At 48.8% G+C, this 22,947-nt stretch overlaps 1 protein-coding gene across 1 annotated transcript in view; it reads right to left on the reverse strand.

The window, feature by feature from the left end:
* Positions 1 to 22,947, reverse strand: part of fah (fumarylacetoacetate hydrolase (fumarylacetoacetase)) — a 93,196-nt gene that overhangs the window by 37,923 nt on the left and 32,326 nt on the right. Inside the window, exons 6-8 of the mRNA XM_034184161.1 lie at positions 14,329 to 14,426; positions 9,826 to 9,878; positions 863 to 962 (exon numbers count right to left, since the gene is read on the reverse strand). Of these exons, the coding sequence (XP_034040052.1) occupies positions 863 to 962; positions 9,826 to 9,878; positions 14,329 to 14,426 (251 nt within the window). The remainder of the gene's footprint in view (positions 1 to 862; positions 963 to 9,825; positions 9,879 to 14,328; positions 14,427 to 22,947) is intronic.

Genomic DNA, 22,947 nt, shown 5'->3' on the forward strand with positions numbered 1-22,947 from the left:
GTGTTGGGAAAGTGTAGTGACACGGACCCACAACAGGGGGCGTAAATGAACGGACAATGGAAGGAGTCAAATTATAACACTGAATCATTACAACACTGAATGACACAACTAAACACAGCAGATTACAGAATGTGCAAAAGTCAATCAATAAGGTGTCGTGTGGGCAGGCTCGACGATAGGAGACGCCCGTCTGGAAACGAACCGGAACCACACGATTCCCACTGCCACCGAACCCGAGGAATACTGGAGCCGCCAAGTCCCGAAGTCCCCAGGTGGCCACCTTCACGGCGTGTCGGATCTGGTACTGCTGGCAGAAAGCAAAGACAGTCAAGGGTGGGTGTGTGAACACCCAGTAACAATCCTGGTGGGAATTCCACCTCCACCTCTCACTCAATACTTGCAGCGATCCCTCAGAGGAAAAAGAGTGCCGTCTTGCACAGCCTCCACAAAAAGGACCGGTACTCCTGCAAACACTCACAATAAACTGATTTACAAAATATCACAAAAAGGCTGAGGATATTACCTCTGGTAGAAGATGATATCTCGGCAGTGTGGTGGAGGTGTCTTCCTGCTTTTATTCCAGATGTGGATTGGATGATTAGTGACAGCTGTCACGGATGATGGGTGACAGCTGTCACCACGGCTTGTTCCTGAGGCGGCAGCGCCCTCTCGTGCCTGAAGCCCGCACTTCAGGCAGGGCGCCCTCTGGTGGTGGGCCAGCAGTACCTCCTCTTCTGGCGGCCCACACAACAGTTTGGTTTAGGTCAGTGGGTGAGAGGTGGGGTTTTGTTTAAGTCATTGGGACCTCAAAATCCCACCAGGTTTGAGCTTAAGAACCGCGAGCAGTGTCATTGCATCTTACCACTCCAGTCATTCATAAGCACCATGCCAAAGATGTGTTCATGGGCTTTTTCAATGGGTATGGGCTCTCCCAACGTGTTCCCAGGTCCAACGAAGAATGCCTAAAACAAAAAGAATGGAAACATTGGACCAGGATCAATCAAATCTAGTTTGCTCCATAATTCAAATGATAGACACCAAACAAAAATATAAACACAACACTTTTGTTTTTGCTCCCATTTTTTTCATGAGCTGATCTCAAAGATCTAAAACATTTTCAATATACACAAAATACCTATTTTTCTCAAATATTGTTGTCAAATCTGTCTAGGTCTGTGTTAGAGCATGTCTCCTTTGCAGAGATAATACATCCCACCTCACAGGTGTGGCATATCAAGATGCTGATTAGACAGCATGATTATTGCACAGGTGGGCCTTAGGTTGGACACACCTATTCAATGTATGACCTAAAATCTGAGGAACAGTCCCAGATTTTTAAACAAGATTACTGTCAATCTGACATACAAAAACAGATTGAAACCTGGGAACACTGAACCGGATTAGAACCAAATCATAAAAGCAGGCTTTGCCTTCTTTGTTTTCACGTCACTCTCGTTTTCTTGAAAAGTGGTTTTCCTTTCGGGGATTTGCCTTTAGTGTGTTATGCAGTATAAGTGTGCGTGCTGCTTCTTACAGGACATGTTGCACATAATGTTGTGTAATTATGTGTTAGAGGTCATGTAATGACATATGTGTATTAATTTGTGCACTTCAGTGATCAGTCTGTAAGAACACACCAGTCAAACAAACAGAGTAAAGTATTCGTTCGTACTCGTTTTTCCGAGTGTTTATGTAACAGTGTGCTGTTGAATGACATGTAGACAAACTGCTGTTAACGTTAATAACGGAGCTTCTTAGCTTCATAGTGGAGGAGAGCGGAGAAGGATTGTCTTTCAGCAAAACAGATCAAATCCAGGCTTACGTCTCAGATGTACCTTCTGGCAATTTGTAAATAAACTTTCAGGTCTTCTTTTTAACCCTCTGGGGTCAACACCGTCGTCTACGACGGCTAAGACCAAACTTTATTAAATTATAAATTACTTTTTAGTGATATGAGATAGAAACTTACTTTTCTTTGCTGAAAAGTTAACTCCCCGGACTTTCGAGCCAGCCATCAGCCATCTTTGTACTCCTCATAGAAGCTGTGTGATGACGTGCGCAATGTGAGTGTCCAATCAGAATTGGTTCACCGTCACATGGTTTTCCAAAATCCAATCGTAGGGCCGATTTACCTCATGTGAAAAGCCAAAGATCATTTTCAGGAGTGATATGTTACTAGTTGGCCCATTTGAATAGCCCCCTGGGTGCTCAAATGAGTACATACTATTAGTACATACTCAGTATGCCCTGCGCCATTACGCACAGTGATCAGTGAAAGCAGGACCAGACAGATAGCCTCTGATGACAATCTCATGTGCTCAAACAAAGAGAGTGTAACTGTCAGGATTGCTCCACTAATTTGCATGTGAATGTTACTGGATAACTCTGTTGCTTTCTCTGCATAAAGCACTGTTTACCATATCAATGGACAACAAAACGCCTAGACCATTTTGTATATATTGTTCAGAATGTGCATTTGTGTTTATTGTTTGAACCTTTTTGTTGTACAGACTTTCACACAAGACCTCAAATTACCTTTATAAAGTATCAAAACAGTTGTTTATTATAGTTTGCTGTGTGTTTTGAATAAATGTGTGTGGAAAATTATTTTTTGCTTTATTTTTTCCTTGCCTATTTTTGATTGTAAACCTTTATTACACTTATAAAACACAACAAAAACATATATATTCTGAAAGCACAGGTTGTCCTGAAAAAAAGAGACATAAAACTGTGGGATGCAGGGAGAGCTGTTAACAGCAATAATAAAACATTTATGCCAGGTGAGTGAACTGTCCAAAACATGCCCTTGGACCCAAGGGGTTAAGAAAATCCTCCTCTGTACCACATCATCATGAAGCTGTTGTTGTGTGGGCCGCTGAAGAGGAGGTACTGCTGGCCCACCACCACCAGATGGCGCCCTGCTTGGAGTGCGGGCTTCAAGCACGAGAGGGCGCCAGAGCCACTGGGAGTGACAGCTGTCACTCATCCTCAGGACCAGCTGTCACTCATTCATCATCATCACCATCACCATAAAGGCCGGACTGCAACTCCACCTCCTCGCCGAGAAATCAGCTACCATTCAGGTAACTTTCTCTGCTGACTCAAATCATTGAGTGATAACCTGAACTTCTTTTGCAGCCGTTATCCTGTGGTGTTCTGCCTTATCTGTGGGATTGGCGTTTGGTGTGATCAGCGACGGCTTCGCCTCACACCCCAAACCAAGATAAGTGGTTAAACAGGAGCTGCACGAGTGTGTGATTGGAGGTGGAGGTTTTCCCTCCTTTACTGAACACTGACTGTGGGATTACTGAGTGTGCGAACTCACACTCATCAGGACTGTCTCTGTTTTCTGCCAGCAGTACCGGGTCTGACTGCTGAAGACAGCGGCCACCTGGGGCGCAGGGCTTGGCGGCTCCGGTGTTCTTCAGCTCCGTTGGTGGTGGAAGCTGTGTGGGGATCCAGCTCTTCTCTCACCAGGCGTCTTCTATCGTCGAGCCTGCCCACACGTCACCTGGTGTATGATTGACAGTCCACCATATTGTTATTGTCTGTACGTCGTTGTGCGATTCACAACATTAAATTGTTACTTTTGGCTTATCCACTGTCCGTTCATTACCGCCCCCTTTTGTGGGTCCGTGTCATGACACTTTCACAACAGGATTTCTCGGCCAGCGTCCTGGATCCCGAGGGGCGTCACCCATCACTGGAACAGCCAATGGAAGAGCGAGGTGCACAGGCGCCAGCAGGAGGCGTGTTGGGTGAGCTGCAGCACATCTTAACCGCTTTTACCACTTGGTTGGACTTAGTTACCGAGCAGAGCAGTGTTCTCAATCGCAGGATAGAGGCTCTCACCGCCCAGGTGGAAGCGTGTGCTCAGGGCGCTGCTGCAGCACCTCCTCCTGCTGACCGTGTGCCAGAAACAGACATTCCGCGGGTCGTTCAACGAACCCCCCCACCGTCCCCTGAAGCATACATAAGCCCTCCGGAGCCGTACGGAGGCTGTGTGGAGACGTACGCGGACTTCTTGATGCAGTGCTCGCTCGTCTTTTCACAGCATCCCGTCATGTATGCGTCAGACGCTAGCCGGGTGGCTTATGTGATCAATTTGCTTCGAGGAGAGGCACGCGCCTGGGCTACGACGCTCTGGGAGCAGAATTCACGGCTCCTAATGGTTTATACTGAGTTTGTGAGGGAGTTCCGACAGGTGTTCGACCACCCTCATAGAGGCGAGACCGCTTCAAGTGTGCTGCTGTCAATACGGCAGGGGCGTCGGAGTGCAGCGAAGTATGCAGTCGACTTCCGCATCGCGGCAGCGCGAGCCGGCTGGAATGCTGTTGCGCTCCGCGCCGCCTTTGTAAACGGACTGTCTCTGGTCCTTAAGGAGCACCTGGTGGTGAAGGACGAGCCGCGGGATTTAGATGGGCTTATCGACCTGGTTATACGGATAGACAACCGATTAACGGAACACAGACGGCCGCGAGACGAGGGGCGTGGTCAAGTACAAGCCGTCCCTCTTCCTCCCGGGTCTGAAAGGAAGCCGACTTCTCCACGCTCCACTGCCAGGGCTCTCGACGTGACAACAGCTCCCCCTGCTGACGTTGCTATGGAAACGAGCAGGGCCAAAAAACGATCAGATCAGAGACAAAGGAGGCTGATCCGTGGAGAGTGTTTTCTCTGCAGCTCTACCGAGCACATACAGAGAGAATGCCCAAACGGTCAAAACAACAGCACTCGTCCTTAGAGACTGGGCTAAGGGTGGATCACAACACCCACGTGGGGAAACCCCGACGATCTGCACGAATCCCAGTCACGATCCTGAGTGGGGATCTAACCCTTCACGCCCCAGCACTGGTGGACACGGGGTCGGAGGGGAATCTGCTGGATAGCAGATGGGCAAAGGAGGTTGGGCTCCCTCTAGTGGCCTTACCGTCACCATTGTCGGTGCGGGCACTAGATGGCACCCTTCTTCCACTAATCACACACCAGACACAGCCAGTGACATTGGTGGTGTCTGGGAATCACAGGGAGGAGATTGTGTTTTATGTAACACCTTCTACCTCCCGAGTGATTTTGGGTTTTCCATGGGTGTTAAAACACAATCCCCGGATTGATTGGCCGTCTGGGGTTGTGGTTCAGTGGAGCAAAACCTGCCACCGGGAGTGTTTAGGATCCTCGGTTCCACCCGGTGTGACAGCTAAGGAGGAGGTTTTAGTCCCCCCCAATCTGGCGGCGGTGCCGGCTGAGTACCATGACCTTGCTGACGTCTTCAGCAAGGATCTGGCACTCACGCTGCCCCCGCACCGTCCGTACGATTGTGCCATCGATTTGATACCGGGCGCTGAGTACCCGTCCAGCAGGCTGTACAACCTCTCACGTCCGGAACGCGAATCAATGGAGACCTGCATCTGGGACTCGTTAGCTGCCGGGTTGATCCGGAACTCCACCTCCCCGATGGGTGCTGGTTTCTTTTTTGTGGGCAAGAAGGACGGCGGACTCCGTCCATGCATTGATTACAGAGGGCTGAATGAGATTACGGTTCGCAACCGATACCCGTTGCCATTGTTGGATTCTGTGTTCACCCCCCTGCATTGAGCCCAAATTGTCACGAAATTGGATCTTAGGAATGCTTATCACCTGGTTCGGATCCGGGAGGGAGACGAGTGGAAGACAGCATTTAACACCCCGTTAGGTCACTTTGAGTACCTGGTCATGCCATTCGGCCTCACCAATGTGCCCGCAACGTTCCAAGCATTGGTTAATGATGTCTTGCGGGACTTCCTGCATCGGTTTGTCTTCGTATATCTAGACGATATACTCATCTTTTCTCCGGATCCTGAGACCCATGTCAAGCATGTACGTCAGGTCCTACAGCGGTTGTTGGAGAACCGGCTGTTTGTGAAGGGCGAGAAGTGTGAGTTCCACCGCACTTCTTTGTCCTTCTTGGGGTTCATAATCTCCTCCAACTCCGTCGCCCCTGATCCGGCCAAGGTTGCGGCGGTGAGAGATTGGCACCAACCAACGAACCGTAGGAAACTACAACAGTTCCTCGGTTTTGCAAATTTCTACCGGAGGTTCATCAAGGGCTACAGTCAGGTAGTTAGCCCCCTGACAGCCCTGACCTCCACAAAAGTCCCCTTCACCTGGTCGGATCGGTGCGAAGCCGCGTTTAGGGAGTTGAAACGCCGGTTCTCGACTGCACCGGTTCTGGTGCAGCCCGATCCCAAGCGCCAGTTTGTTGTTGAAGTGGATGCCTCTGACTCAGGGATAGGAGCCGTGCTATCCCAGAGCGGGGAGTCCGATAAGGTTCTCCATCCATGTGCCTACTTTTCCCGCAGGTTGACCCCAGCTGAACGGAACTATGACGTCGGCAATCGGGAACTTCTTGCGGTGAAGGAGGCTCTTGAGGAGTGGAGACACCTGTTGGAGGGAGCATCGGTACCATTTACGGTTTTCACGGACCATCGGAACCTGGAGTACATCCGGACCGCGAAGCGTCTGAACCCCAGGCAAGCCCGCTGGTCGCTGTTCTTCGGGCGTTTTGACTTCCGGACCACCTACCACCCCGGGACTAAGAACCAACGATCTGACGCCCTGTCCCGGGTGCATGAAGAGGAGGTCAAGACCGAGCTGTCAGACCCCCCTGAAACCATCATCCCCGAGTCCACTGTCGTGGCCACCCTTACCTGGGACGTGGAGAAGACCGTCCGGGAGGCCCTGACACAGAGCCCGGACCCAGGGACAGGTCCGAAGGACAGACTGTACGTCCCACCAGAGGCCAGGGCTGCGGTCCTTGACTTCTGTCACGGTTCCAAGCTCTCCTGTCACCCAGGGGTGCGAAGGACCATGGCAGTGGTCCGGCAGCGCTTCTGGTGGGCGTCTATGGAAGCCGACGTCCGGGAGTATGTCCAGGCCTGCACCACCTGTGCCAGGGGCAAAGCCGACCATCACAAGGCCCAAGGCCTCCTCCAGCCTCTGCCTGTGCCTCGTCGCCCCTGGTCTCATATCGGCCTGGACTTTGTCACGGGCCTCCCGCCGTCCCAGGGCAACACCACCATCTTGACGATAGTGGACCGGTTCTCCAAGGCGGCCCACTTCGTGGCCCTCCCGAAGCTCCCGACGGCCCAGGAGACTGCAGACCTCCTGGTCCACCACGTCGTGCGTCTGCATGGGATTCCATCGGACATCGTCTCGGATCGTGGTCCTCAGTTCTCCTCCCAGGTCTGGAGGAGTTTCTGCAGGGAACTGGGGGCCACCGTCAGTCTCTCGTCTGGGTACCACCCCCAGACGAACGGGCAGGCAGAGCAGACGAACCAGGAACTGGAGCAGGCCCTCCGCTGCGTGACCTCCGCGCACCCGACGGCCTGGAGTGACCATCTGGCCTGGATCGAGTACGCTCATAATAGCCAAGTTTCATCTGCCACCGGCCTCTCCCCGTTTGAGGTGTGTTTGGGGTACCAGCCCCCATTGTTTCCGCTAGTGGAGGGAGAGGTCGGGGTGCCCTCGGTCCAGGCCCATCTGAGGAAGTGCGGTGGTGTGGCGTACCGCCCGCTCTGCCCTGCTCAGAGCCCGGACGAGGGCTAAGGCCCATGCAGACCGCCGGCGTTCCCCGGCCCCTGCATACCAGCCCGGGCAGGCGGTTTGGTTATCCACAAAGGACATACCTCTGCAAACGGAATCCCAAAAGCTGAAGGACAGATTTATAGGACCCTTCACCATCGTGAAGGTCCTCAGTCCAGCCGCAGTAAAGCTGAAGCTGCCAGCTTCACTGCGGATACATCCGGTATTCCATGTCTCCAGACTCAAACCCTGTCACACCTCTCCCCTCTGTGCCCCCGGACCGGCGCCGCCGCCTGCCCGGATCATCGACGGGGAGCCGGCTTGGACTGTGCGCCGACTCCTGGACGTTCGTCGAAAGGGCCGTGGGTTCCAGTATTTGGTGGACTGAGAAGGATATGGACCAGAAGAACGCTCCTGGGTGAAGAGGAGCTTCATCCTGGACCCGGCCCTCCTGGCGGACTTCTACACCCGGCACCCGGACAAGCCTGGTCGGCCTTCAGGAGGCGCCCGTTGAGGGGGGTTCCTGTTGTGTGGGCCGCTGAAGAGGAGGTACTGCTGGCCCACCACCACCAGATGGCGCCCTGCTTGGAGTGCGGGCTTCAAGCACGAGAGGGCGCCAGAGCCACTGGGAGTGACAGCTGTCACTCATCCTCAGGACCAGCTGTCACTCATTCATCATCATCACCATCACCATAAAGGCCGGACTGCAACTCCACCTCCTCGCCGAGAAATCAGCTACCATTCAGGTAACTTTCTCTGCTGACTCAAATCATTGAGTGATAACCTGAACTTCTTTTGCAGCCGTTATCCTGTGGTGTTCTGCCTTATCTGTGGGATTGGCGTTTGGTGTGATCAGCGACGGCTTCGCCTCACACCCCAAACCAAGATAAGTGGTTAAACAGGAGCTGCACGAGTGTGTGATTGGAGGTGGAGGTTTTCCCTCCTTTACTGAACACTGACTGTGGGATTACTGAGTGTGCGAACTCACACTCATCAGGACTGTCTCTGTTTTCTGCCAGCAGTACCGGGTCTGACTGCTGAAGACAGCGGCCACCTGGGGCGCAGGGCTTGGCGGCTCCGGTGTTCTTCAGCTCCGTTGGTGGTGGAAGCTGTGTGGGGATCCAGCTCTTCTCTCGCCAGGCGTCTTCTATCGTCGAGCCTGCCCACACGTCACCTGGTGTATGATTGACAGTCCACCATATTGTTATTGTCTGTACGTCGTTGTGCGATTCACAACATTAAATTGTTACTTTTGGCTTATCCATTGTCCGTTCATTACCGCCCCCTGTTGTGGGTCCGTGTCACGACACTTTCACAACAGCTGTATAACTGGTGACACAAAATGCAAAAATTGCACTGTGCAGTTTCTCCAATCACAGCCACATAAGCCTATAACGTCTTTTGGGTTGTCTTGGTGGCTTTCCTCAGACGTCTCCTTCTTGCACAGTCACTCAGTTTTTGAGAACTGTCTGCTCCACACAGATTTACCATAGAGTGTTATAGTGTTTGTATTTCTTTGTAATAGCTGTAAATAAATTTGAAAACTTATTCAGTGGCAGCTTCACCATCAGAGAGCCTCGTCCACAAACTACTACAAACAACTCCAAGCTTTCACTGATGTTAAAGGGGGCAACACACGGTATTAAGAACAGGGGGATGTAAACTTTTGATTTGTGTCATTTGAGTAGTTTCTGTTGTCATTATGATTTAAAAAGAGTTAACACAGTTGTCTGATCTATAAATGGCTTCACCTGACCACTAACCATGAGTGGGGAAAAAGGTTTTTGTGTTATTTATATTCTCTGAAAAATGACCAAAAAACAAAAATTCTGCCAGCGTTATGTAAACATTTGAACACAACGGTAGTCGTGACTTTTTCCCATGTGTTTGCTCCCAGATCCGCTGATCTGACTGAATGCTGAGAATCACTGTTGAGTGATTGGTCAGCAGTTTCATGATCTGATGTTGCAGCATTTGTTTCAATCTGTCTGTTCACTATTGTGCTGTTTCTGCGTTTGCTCAGACTGACATCACCCGCAGAGAAAACGTTTTCCGTTTTTCACCTGAAATGCACCTGCTGACTGGCCGAATGAGACATTTTATTAATATACAGTAGTATGTCAGTGACCACTGATCATGACCTCGTGTGCAGATCGACTTACAGCCATGAACACACGTGGCTTGGTGATGCTGTGTTGCTGAATAGCACTTAAAAAAAAAAACATGTGACATGCTCTTTAAAGAGTAATAAATAAAGTGAGTATTCACCATCTCCAGCTCGATGTCTAACTGCTTTGAGGCACCAAACACGGGAGGCTTCGCTAAGACACAAAACAGGACAAGGACAGTTACAATCACACAAAAACAAACTAAACAATCCAACATCATCTTCGACCTCATCCTGGAAACTTCAATACCATAATTCTCTAATACATGTCACAGGTACACTTTTTTTTCAGGCAACCTGTAAAATGACCTGGGGCCTCATGTACAAAGGCTGCGTACGCACAAAAATGTGGCGTGCGTCAGTCTCCACACCAATGTTCAGATGTATCAAAGTGAAATGACTGTGGAAATGTGTGGTGCGTCACACAAAAATCCTGGCTGGCGTAAACACGTTTCGACACGTGTTGCTAATGATGCAATCTGACGTGAGCATGTAATCAGGGAACGCGAGGATTTACTTGCAAATGACGATAACTGACTCATTTTACTTTAACCTTTTTTTAACCAGCTTAGTCCCATTGAAATCAAGATCTCTTTTGCAAGGGAGACCTGGACAATTGTGCAACCCCAATTCCAATGAAGTTGGGACACTGTGTGAAATGTAAATAAAAACAGAATACAATGATTTGAAAATCCTCTTCAACCTATATTCAATTGAATACACCACAAAGACAAGATATTTAAATGTTCAAACTGATAGACTTTTTTGTTTTTGTGCAAATATTTAGTCATTTTCAAATGGATGCCTGCAACACATTTCAAAAAAGGCAGCACCCTGACATCAGGGTGAATGTGAGGCATTACTGTAAACGCCTGATGCAGATGGAAAAGGACTATATAAATGCAGTCCATTTACAAGTCCTCTCAAAGGAAGGCCATCCGGTGTAAAACTTGTGCCAAATCAACATGCAGCCCCACCTTGGATCTGCTTTGGTGACTCCAAGTGGAAACAAGGGAGTAGCCACTATGTTTTCTCTAAACACACTATAATTCCTGCTGTTCTGTGTTATGTGATGCTAGCAGGGGTTCATGCTAATGTTACCCTGCTAGCACTGTATTATCAATCAATCAATTTTTTTATATAGCGCCAAATCACAACAAACAGTTGCCCCAAGGCGCTTTATATTGTAAGGCAAGGCCATACAATATGCGATGCGAGCAAGGGTTCATACTAATGCTAGCCTTTTAGCACTGTGTTATGCCTCACTCACAAGGGTTCATGCTAATGCCTGCCTATTAGCACTGTGTTATGCCATGCTAGCAAGAATTCATACTAATGTTAGCTTGTTAACACTGTATTATGTGACACAAGCAAGGGTTCATGCTGTTAGCAAGTAAGCACTGTGTTATGCTAGCAAGAGTTTGTGCTAATGTTAGCCTGTTAGCACTGTGTTATTCAATGCTAGAAAGGGTTCATACTATTGTTAGTCCATTAGCATTGTGTTATGTGATGCTATTTGTTATGCATGATGCTAGCGGCTTTTCTTGGTAATGTCAGCGTGTTAGCATTATATCACGATAGTTTGAAATTTTCACGACACGAACGATTAAATCCATCGTTAATTGTTGCTTTAAGGTGCTCCCCTCGCTCAAGGGATCAGGCACCACAAGTATGTATTTTTAAAGCACATTATAAATCCCGTTACTCGCAATGGAGGTGCTCAGCTCATGCTAACATTACTCATGATGTCAGCACCTTAAATAATTTAGAAGGACTTTGGAACATGTTTCTCAGTTTTTACCCAATAACTGCTCTAACACATAATTTAACAGATTAGAGACAAATTTATTGGCTGTGGTCATCGAGCCACCTATCCACTGTCTATACCCACTTACTTACTTGTACCCTCGTACTGCCAATAAAGGTCAGAGGGGACTGAAGCCTATCCCAACAGTCATAGGGCATGATTATGGTAGCAGGGCTGGTACTTACTGGCTTATGTGCTGCCCTGATCTACCGGAAAATTGGCAAGACGGCGGCATCAAGAACCACAGCCCCTTGCTTGTCCGTCATGATTAACGAGGTTGGCAAGGCAGTGCATTCTCAGACTGTGATGACTCTTGAACTCGCAAATCGGATGACATCTTGAAGCAGATGCATGCCTTGCAGTTGAAGTTGAAGATTTCAAAGGCCGGTGAATATTCTTAACTCATAATTGGGAATATTCTTAATTCATAATTGGGATTTGGTTGTTCAAGTGGAACTGTTAAAAAGTGTTTTTTTCACTGCCCAAACCACAACACTACAGGCTTATCAAGCCTGAAGGTCAAATTGCCCGACTGTTTTCCCTCCAGAGGAATTTCTTCGGCCTGGGGATCATTTGGCTGTTTCTTATCTCAACTCACAAAGACAATAAACTGCTTTTCACAGGACTGAAGCATGCTCCATTCTCTCCCCCCACCTGCCTCCTATCCCCCATCAACACTCCCCACTCCGGCGTCTGCTCACGTCACTCCTTTCCCCTTCTGTGGGGGTGGTGCAGTTTTAGCTGCAGCCCCCGTTACCCCCCCAAGCTGATGGCGGCACATCTCAGGGTTGCTGCGTGACCTTCACCCACTTGCCTCAATTCGGATAATGGACTTCTTCAAACTTAGTGCACATAAACAATGTCAAATGTGTATGTGCTGTCTTTAAGTCTGATGTGTGCCATTATTACGGTAAACAAGTAATAATTGTGGACTAATTGCTGTCTGAGGTAACTGGAGTGTAAACATAATTTCTCCACTGTGAGATCAATAAAGTATATCTCATCTCATCTCATCATCTCATGAGGCAGAGGACACCCTGGACAGGACACCAGTTCATTGCAGGGCTGGCTGTGGTCATAATAAAGTAGATTTTATTTATGAATTCATATTTCAGGCAGCACAGTGGATGAGTGGTTAGCACTGTTGCCTCACAGCAAAAAGGTCATGGGATCGATTCCCACCTGTGTACTTTCTGTGTGGACTTTGCATGTTCTCTTCGTGTTTGCGTGGGTTCCCTCTGGGTGCTCTGGCTTCCTCCCACATCCAAAGACATGCAGGATAGGTGTGTAGGTGTGCGTGTGGGTGTGAATGTGTTTGTTTGTTTATATGCACTTCAATGATGTCTTTTGTATGCACCACTCTGCATTTAATCATTAGTGATCGATCTCTGCTCCCCTCCACAGCATGTCTTTTTCCTGGTTCTCTCCCTCAGCCCCAACCAGTCCCAGCAGAAGACTGCCCCTCCCTGAGCCTGGTTCTGCTGGAGGTTTCTTCCTGTTAAAAGGGAGTTTTTCCTTCCCACTGTAGCCAAGTGCTTGCTCACAGGGGGTCGTTTTGACCGTTGGGGTTTTACATAATTATTGTATGGCCTTGCCTTACAATATAAAGCGCCTTGGGGCAACTGTTTGTTGTGATTTGGCGCTATATAAAAAAAATTGATTGATTGATTGATTGATTGATATGTGGTCCTGTGACAGACTGGCTTCCCATCAAGAGTGTACCCTGTCTCATGCCCTGTGACTGCTAAGATAGCCCCCCCACCCCAGGAGACCCTGAATTGGAGTAAGCGCTTGAAGATGAGTGAGTGAATTCACAGCCACAGACAGACAGACAGACAGACAGACAGACACACACACACACACACACACACACACACACACACACACACACACACACACACACACACACACACACACACACACACACACAATCTTCAACTGCTTATCAAAGATCGGGTACAGTCACAATACAATCACAAAAGAAACTTGTGAAAATGCTAAGCTATTGTTATTTGGGAGATTTTATATACGTCAATAAATTAGTTTAATGCATTTTCTAAAATATATAGCTTATGTTAATTTTGGGGAATTTAAAATAGATTAGAGCAGATTTATAAATGGGGATTATGCTAGAGGCAATAATTTCAAAAACATACATCTTGAAAATCCAAAGATTATTATATTAAATGAGGCTGAATGGACTATGTGGTTAGACTCTGGTTAGTAGGACAGAGTTGAAGGTGAAATTCAAACAGACATAAAATCCACATGCTTCATGAATAACAGTGTGACATCAGCGAAACAACAAATATTCTCAATTCAAATCAAGTCTGACTACAGCCCAAAATCAAATAAGGACTCCAGTGATCTTTAGTGCTGTCACACAAAGAACGTCATCCCACGGATGTCGGATAATCTGTCATTTCCTCAGAAAGGCACTTCAATGATGTCTTTTGTATTTTGATGTTTCTGTGATGGTTTATTGACTTGAGAACATTGAAAGATTTTTTTTTAACTTTAGCGTATCAGATGAGGAGCATTTTAAAAAGTACATTACAGCGTCGTGTCTTTCTGCAGGAGCTTCCAACCATGAAACATGGCAGAAAGCATTCTGGGCCATTCAGTCAGGCAAAATGTAGATTATTGGCTCAAAAACAAACTCAGATCAAGAAAGTCAGACCAAAAAATAAAGTTTGGACAAAAGAAGGCGAAACATGCGTTCCTCTAAAAGACGTTTGTGCTCATGTGCATGAGTTGTACAGCAAATGTAACCGTGTGTTCTGTTGAAGGAGTTTACTTTGGTCAGGTCTCATCTGTCCAGACGGGCGGCGGATGGGAGTTCCAGAAACGACCACCGATGATGCTCTGCCATGGTAACCAACAGGAAGTGACAACCTACAAATGAACACAGCAAGGAAGTGAGAACAGACAACAGTGCTGAGGTCACAGTGTTCACACTGGGACAAAGAGTATATACACATGCACAACTCAGAACGGCACGCACGCTGTTTAACACTGGGACATATCAGAATATACACACACAACTCAGAACGGCGCGCGCACTGTTCACACTGGGACATATCAGAGTATACACACACAACTCAGAACGGCGCGCACACTGGGACAGAACATACATGAACAACTCAGAACGGCACGCACGCTGTTTAACACTGGGACATATCAGAGTATACACACACAACTTAGAACGGCGCGCACACTGGGACAGAACATACATGCACAACTCAGAACGGCACGCACGCTGTTTAACACTGGGACATATCAGAGTATACACACACAACTCAAAACGGCGTGCAAACTGGGACATATAGGAGCACACACGCGTGCACAAGTCAGAACGGAGTGCACACTGGGACAGAATATACATGCACAACTCAGAATGTCGTGCATGCTGTTCACACTGGGACATATCAGAGTATACACGTGTGCACAACTCAGAACAGTGCGCACGCTGTTCACACTGCGACATATCAAAGTACACACGCGTCCAGAGAATGGCGTGCACACTGGGACAGAGAGTATACACTCAAGCACAAATCTGAACGGCGTGCATGCTGTTGACACTGGGACATATCAGAGTATACACATACAACTCAGAACGGCGCGCACACTGGGACATATCGGAGCACACGCACATGCACAAGTCAGAACGGCGCGCACACTGGGACATATCGGAGCACACACGCGTGCACAACTCAGAAAGGCGTGTAGGCTGGGACATATCAGGGTATACACGCATGCACAACTCAGAATGACGCACGCTGTTCACACTGGGACATATCAGAGTATACATGCGTGCACAACTCAGAACGGCGTGCACACTGGGACATAGAGTATATGTGCATACACAACTCAGAACAGCGCACATGCTGTTCAACACTTGGACATATCAGAGAAAACACACATGCACAACTCAGAAAGGCGTGTAGGCTGGGACATATCAGGGTATACACGCATGCACAACTCAGAATGACGCACGCTGTTCACACTGGGACATATCAGAGTATACATGTGCGCACAACTCAGAACAGCGTGGATGCTGTTTACACTGGGACATATTGGAGTACACATGCATGCACAACTCAGAACGGTGTGCACACTGGGACATAGAGTATACACTTGCGCATAACTAAGAATGCCGCGCACACTGGGACATAGATTATTCATGTGCACAGAACTCAGAACAGCGCGCACGCTGGTCACACTGGGACATATCAGAGTACACACGTGCGCACAACTCAGAACAGCACGCAAGCTGTTCACACTGGGACATATCAGAGTATACACACACAACTCAGAACGGCGCGCACACTGGGACAGAACATACATGCACAACTCAGAACGGCACGCACGCTGTTTAACACTGGGACATATCAGAGTATACACACACAACTCAAAACGGCGTGCAAACTGGGACATATAGGAGCACACACACGCGTGCACAAGTCAGAGCGGAGTGCACACTGGGACAGAATATACATGCACAACTCAGAATGCCGTGCATGCTGTTCACACTGGGACATATCAGAGTTTACACACGTGCACAACTCAGAACAGTGCGCACGCTGTTCACACTGCGACATATCAAAGGACACACGCGTCCAGAGATCAGAACGGCGTGCACACTGTTGACACTGGGACATACCAGAGTATAGACACGTGCACAACTCAGAACAGTGCGCACGCTGTTCACACTGCGACATATCAAAGTACACAAGCATCCACAGATCAGAACTGTGTGCACACTGGGACCGAGAGTATACACTCAAGCACAAATCTGAACGGCGTGCACGCTGTTGACACTGGGACATATCAGAGTATCCACACGTGCTCAACTCAGAACGACGTGCACGCTGTTGACACTGGGACATATCAGAGTATCCACACGTGCTCAACTCAGAACGACGTGCACACTGTTCACCCTGGGACATAGAGTATACACGCGCACATAACTCAGAATGGCGCGCATGCTGTACACTGGGATATATCAGAGTATGCACACCTGCACAACTCAGAATGGCGTACACACTGTTCACCCTGGGACATATCAGAGCATACATGCGCACACAACTCAGAATGGCGTGCATGCTGTACACTGGGAAATATCAGAGTATACACACGTGCACAAGTCAGAACGGCGTGCACACTGTTCACCCTGGGACATAGAGTATGCACGTGCGCACAACTCAGAACAGCGCACACGCTGTTCACACTGGGACATATCAGAGTATACACACAACTCAGAACGGCGTGCACACTGGGATATATCAGAGTATACACGCATGCACAACTCAGAACGGTGTGCACACTGGGATATAGAGTATACACTTGTGCATAACTAAGAATGCCGCGCACACTGGGACATAGATTATTCACGTGCACAGAACTCAGAACAGCGCGCACGCTGGTCACACTGGGACATATCAGAGTACACACGTGCGCACAACTCAGAACAGCACGCACGCTGTTCACACTGGGACATATCAGAGTATACACACACAACTCAGAACGGCGCGCACACTGGGACAGAACATACATGCACAACTCAGAACGGCACGCACGCTGTTTAACACTGGGACATATCAGAGTATACACACACAACTCAAAACGGCGTGCAAACTGGGACATATAGGAGCACACACACGCGTGCACAAGTCAGAGCGGAGTGCACACTGGGACAGAATATACATGCACAACTCAGAATGCCGTGCATGCTGTTCACACTGGGACATATCAGAGTTTACACACGTGCACAACTCAGAACAGTGCGCACGCTGTTCACACTGCGACATATCAAAGGACACACGCGTCCAGAGATCAGAACGGCGTGCACACTGTTGACACTGGGACATACCAGAGTATAGACACGTGCACAACTCAGAACAGTGCGCACGCTGTTCACACTGCGACATATCAAAGTACACAAGCATCCACAGATCAGAACTGTGTGCACACTGGGACCGAGAGTATACACTCAAGCACAAATCTGAACGGCGTGCACGCTGTTGACACTGGGACATATCAGAGTATCCACACGTGCTCAACTCAGAACGACGTGCACGCTGTTGACACTGGGACATATCAGAGTATCCACACGTGCTCAACTCAGAACGACGTGCACACTGTTCACCCTGGGACATAGAGTATACACGCGCACATAACTCAGAATGGCGCGCATGCTGTACACTGGGATATATCAGAGTATGCACACCTGCACAACTCAGAATGGCGTACACACTGTTCACCCTGGGACATATCAGAGCATACATGCGCACACAACTCAGAATGGCGTGCATGCTGTACACTGGGAAATATCAGAGTATACACACGTGCACAAGTCAGAACGGCGTGCACACTGTTCACCCTGGGACATAGAGTATGCACGTGCGCACAACTCAGAACAGCGCACACGCTGTTCACACTGGGACATATCAGAGTATACACACAACTCAGAACGGCGTGCACACTGGGATATATCAGAGTATACACGCATGCACAACTCAGAACGGTGTGCACACTGGGATATAGAGTATACACTTGTGCATAACTAAGAATGCCGCGCACACTGGGACATAGATTATTCACGTGCACACAACTCAGAACACACTGCTCACACCGTGATATATTACAGTATACACGCACGCACAGCTCAGAATGTCATGCACGCTGTTCACACTGGGACATATCAGAGTACAGACATGCGTACATCTCAGAACAGCGCGCACGCTGGTCACACTGGGACATATCAGAGTATACATGCGCGCACATCTCCAAATGGCACACACGCTGTTCACCCTGGGACATATCGGAGTATACATGCACGCACAACTCAGAACGGCGTGGACAACTCTGAACAGCGCGCACACTGTTCACCCCTAATGCCTGGTCCCCTTGGGGAGAGGATTAATTGCACATGAATTGAGTATACAAATTATGGGCGTTCGTTGTCGTCCGCAACAAAATTGGCCAAAAATGACAAATGTCTCAGTATGAATTACGGATATATTAATAATGTATAGTGAATATATGATGAACAATCACAGATGTATATGGCATGTATTGAGAATGCATCGCGCACGTGTGGCGGAAACAGCAGTTGTATTGCGCGTGCGTGGCATCATCATTGCGGTCATAACAGAAGCACACTCGGGCCTGCCAGCATCACTATTCACACCAACACCACAGCCTCTGGAGCAATTGCTGGACTTAGACATGTTGATTGGTAAGTTGTTGGATTACAGCAACTATCACACTACGTCTTTGGGGATCCATAACTACATCTGGACGTCTCCACAGCTGGACTGGCAATGACTGGCAGGTATGTCAATTTCTGTTTGGTATGCATTCGCAAAAATTTTTTATCCATGGCCAATCTGTATGCGTTCGCTTCAACTTATTTTAGTCAGTGATGTGAACGTGATAGGCGATATGCAATATATCCGTTTTACATACTGTCCCAGTCCACTGCCAAGCCACAAATCCCCGTCAGTTGCAGATATCAGCGGATAACGGCAGATATACAGCGCATAGCTTCAGTATGTATTGAGTATGTAAGCGGATGTCATCTGCAACCAAAATTTTGTGCAGCTCAAAAATCCTGGCAACAGAAAAACGTGCCTCTGCGGATGATTGCCAACGTGTGCAGATGTCGGCCGACTCACACAAGCATGTTTCACGGATATTGCGGATGATTAGTAAATATGAGCCAATTTTGTGCGCAAACCATACATATGCAAATCTTCCTAAGGGCCCTGTCCCACTGGCGGTTAGGAGGATTTGCGGATGGAATGCGCACAAAAGTGGTCCACATCTGCCAAACAACCGCAATATCCGTGTAACGTTCCTGCATGAGTAGGCCGACATCCAAACACGTCCGTGATCATCCGCAGAGGCACACATGTCCACAGCCAGGATTTTTGAGCGGCTCAAAAATCCTGATGCGGATGAGATCCGCATCACTTCCTGAAGACATACGCAGGACATACACAACCAACGCGCTGCACATCCGCTGATATCCGCAACCGATGGGTTGGCGCGGCTTGGCGGCGGACCGGGACAGCGTGCAAAACAGATATGACACGTGCCCAGCACAGCCACATCACGGTCGCAAATGGTATGTCGCGCATGCAGCCAGACTGGGCACGGATGAACCGAGTGCATCACGGCCGCTGTGCAGCCAATATGCGATCATACGCGGATACATTACAAAACACATAAATGCTGGCCAGCACCAGCCCAGCTGTGGATACTGACAGACGCAGATATGGATCGCCAAAGACGTGTCACGACGGTCGCTGCCATCCAACAGCAGACAATGCAACTCGCCCAGCTCCTGCATGTGCTGCAGAGGAGGAGGAGGAGGAGGCGCAGAACAGCACACAGGGCTGTGTGGGTGAGGCCATGGATCGCCAGGAGACCGGACCTGGGCATCTACAACAGGCTGTTGGTGGAGTTGTGGAATGAGGACCCACGTGCCTTCCACAATTTCATGCGAATGCCCCCTGACATGTTTGACGAACTGGTAAACCGGCTCACACCCAGACTGACTAGGCCAAGCACCAACTGCAGACCCAACCTGGAACCAGGCCTGAAGGTGGCATTAACCCTGCGCCACCTGGCATCAGGCACAACATACATGGACATGCAGTACGCCTGGAGAGTGCCACATAACACATTGAGCAAGGTCGTCAGAGAGGTGTGTGAGGCCATAGTGGGGGAGCACTTGGACGAGCTCATGACCTGCCCCACCACCGAAGCAGGATGGCGCCACATTGCCGATGGGTGGCTGCAGCGCTGGAATTTCCCCCACACCATCGGTGCCATAGATGGCAAACATGTGGCATGCAAAGCTCCCCCCAACATAGGCTCGCAGTACTACAACTATAAAGGCTACTTCAGCATCATATTGCTTGCCCTAGTCAGCTCTGACTACATGTTCCTCTGGGCGGACGTGTCAGGTTGTGGTGCTGCATCAGATGCCCAGATATATAACAACAGTGAGCTGAGGCACAGTCTAGAGCACGGTGACATCACTGGGTGGCCACATCCAGACCCCCTGCCCAATGACACACAGGACGTGCCCTACTACCATGTGGGTGATGATGCCTTCTCCCTGCGGACATACCTGATGAAGCCTTACAGCTCCAGGAACCTCAGCAGGGAGGAGCGCATCTTAAACTACAGGTTGTCAAGGCACGACGGGTGGTGGAGAGTGCATTTGGAATCTTGGACGTGGACATCAAGACTTTTTTGGCACATTCCACTGTTACAGGAGTTTTTTTCATGGAAAGAGAAGTGGAGGGATGCGCCACCGTGCCGCTCATGGCGCAGGACAAAAGCACCTCCGTGTTGGTCTCACAGGACGGCTTTCAGATGGCTTTCAGACGGCTTTCGGTGGCTTTTCAGTCGTGTGACTATCCGAGAAATTGTGCATGAGTTGGACATGCCAGAACATGTCCTGTGAGGCTTTATCACGGCGTTGCTTTGCGCCATGCGGCTCCACCGTGACACGCGGAATTCCTCCGCATGTCTGTCTCAATGTGCTGAAAAAGTGCAGATGTCCACGTCTTCCGCAATTCCTGTGGAAGTCAGACGATGTCCCGGATCAACACAGCGTCCAGTGTGGAAATGAACGGCACATTTCACTGTTACAGGAGTTTTTGTCACGGAAAGATGAGCGGAGGAATTCCGTGTGTGGACCACTGCTCACACAAAGCCTGCTCACAGGCGAATGACGCAACTGACAGGCGTGAAAAAACTCACGCATGTGCACGAAGGTTCAAGCTTGGCTGAAGCAATCACACGTAATTCAAATCCATATGGTTTCTGCAAAAAATAAAAAGGTTGGATACTTTTCTAACAGACCTCGTACATGTGCGTACAATTCAGAATGGCGTGCACGCCGTTTCCACTTCCATGTGTTGCGTGCAGTCGGCCATATGGCTCCTGACATGCTGGAGTGGTCCACGTCATATGGTAAGGTTCTGCACTTTTGTCTTGGCCCAACACACCAGCCGCAGTAGTAATCGGATATTTAGCTGTGATCGGTGTTTATGGTCGTCACCACAATTCGGTTTTGGGTGCTGTCAAGGGGATCAAGACTCTGTTGTCCTAGATTAGGGTATGGATGCTCACTAACTAGACAACAGACTGTTACTGTCACTGCTTGTCCATATGTGGTTGTTTGTCCTGGTATGTTGTGTGGTTGGGGTCCCGTCTCCTTGTTTTCTCACTTTTCATCACTTCATGGATATTGCTGTCGCCATTTGTCTTTCGTTCTTGTATGTCTTCATGTTGGTATGGTGGTTGGTCCTTCCTGATAGAAGCTGTCTCTTGGCTTTGAGTAGGATTTTGTAGACTGATCGGAAAGGGAGGATGGGGGTCACACACGCACACCACGTTCACTCACACACACACACACACACACACACACACACACACACACACACACACACACACACACACACATTTAGTCACACACAGACAGACAGACGCACTCGCACACACACACACACACACACACACACACACACACACACACATTTAGTCACACACAGACAGACAGACGCACTCGCACACACACACACACACACACACACACACACACACACACACACACACACACACACACACACACACACACACACACACACACACACACACACACACACACACACATCTAATAAATGAACTGTTCCTGAGGGGACACCGGCAGACTGACTGGGATTGAGTGAACTCAAAAGGAAATCCAGGGATGTAGAGGGGTTGGGGTCACATTGAAGACAAAGAGAAGCTGTGCATAAGAAATAACCTCAACGCCCGCATGCTGCCTGTACAGGACGTCCGTCCCAGTCAGGAAGACGTCAAGTCAAGTCTCGGCTGTGTCGCATGTCACCACATCCCTGACAGCACAGAACTGACTTGGGTCCTGGATGGCCACCACCCATATCAGAGACATTGGACATTTGTGTGACTGTAACAACTTGTTTTTTTTTTTTTTTTTTTAACTCTGTGGGCTTGTTTTGCACTGTACCTCTGTGGAAGCAACCACGGCTGGACAGATGTCAAACTCAAAGATGTCGTTTGAACAGAATCAGTCATAATTAAGATGCCACAGATTACAAATCCCATAGTTCAGATACAGTTTTTTCTTTTTTTTTTCCAAAATCAGCTTTTCAAAGCTGATCTGTGTTTAAAACATCAGATACTTTTTCATAAATATGAGGACGACCACACTGTCTTCTGAGAGGGAGACAATAAGAACTTTATTTATAACCCTTTCAGGATATGTTCCTTAGGGCCCTGTCTCACTGGCGTTTAGAAGGATTTGCGTATGGATTGCACACAGAATTGGCCCATATTCGCCAAATATCCGCAATATCCATGTAACATGCCTGTA

The sequence above is a fragment of the Thalassophryne amazonica genome, chromosome 2, assembly GCF_902500255.1.
Source record: "Thalassophryne amazonica chromosome 2, fThaAma1.1, whole genome shotgun sequence".
NCBI lineage: Eukaryota > Metazoa > Chordata > Actinopteri > Batrachoidiformes > Batrachoididae > Thalassophryne > Thalassophryne amazonica.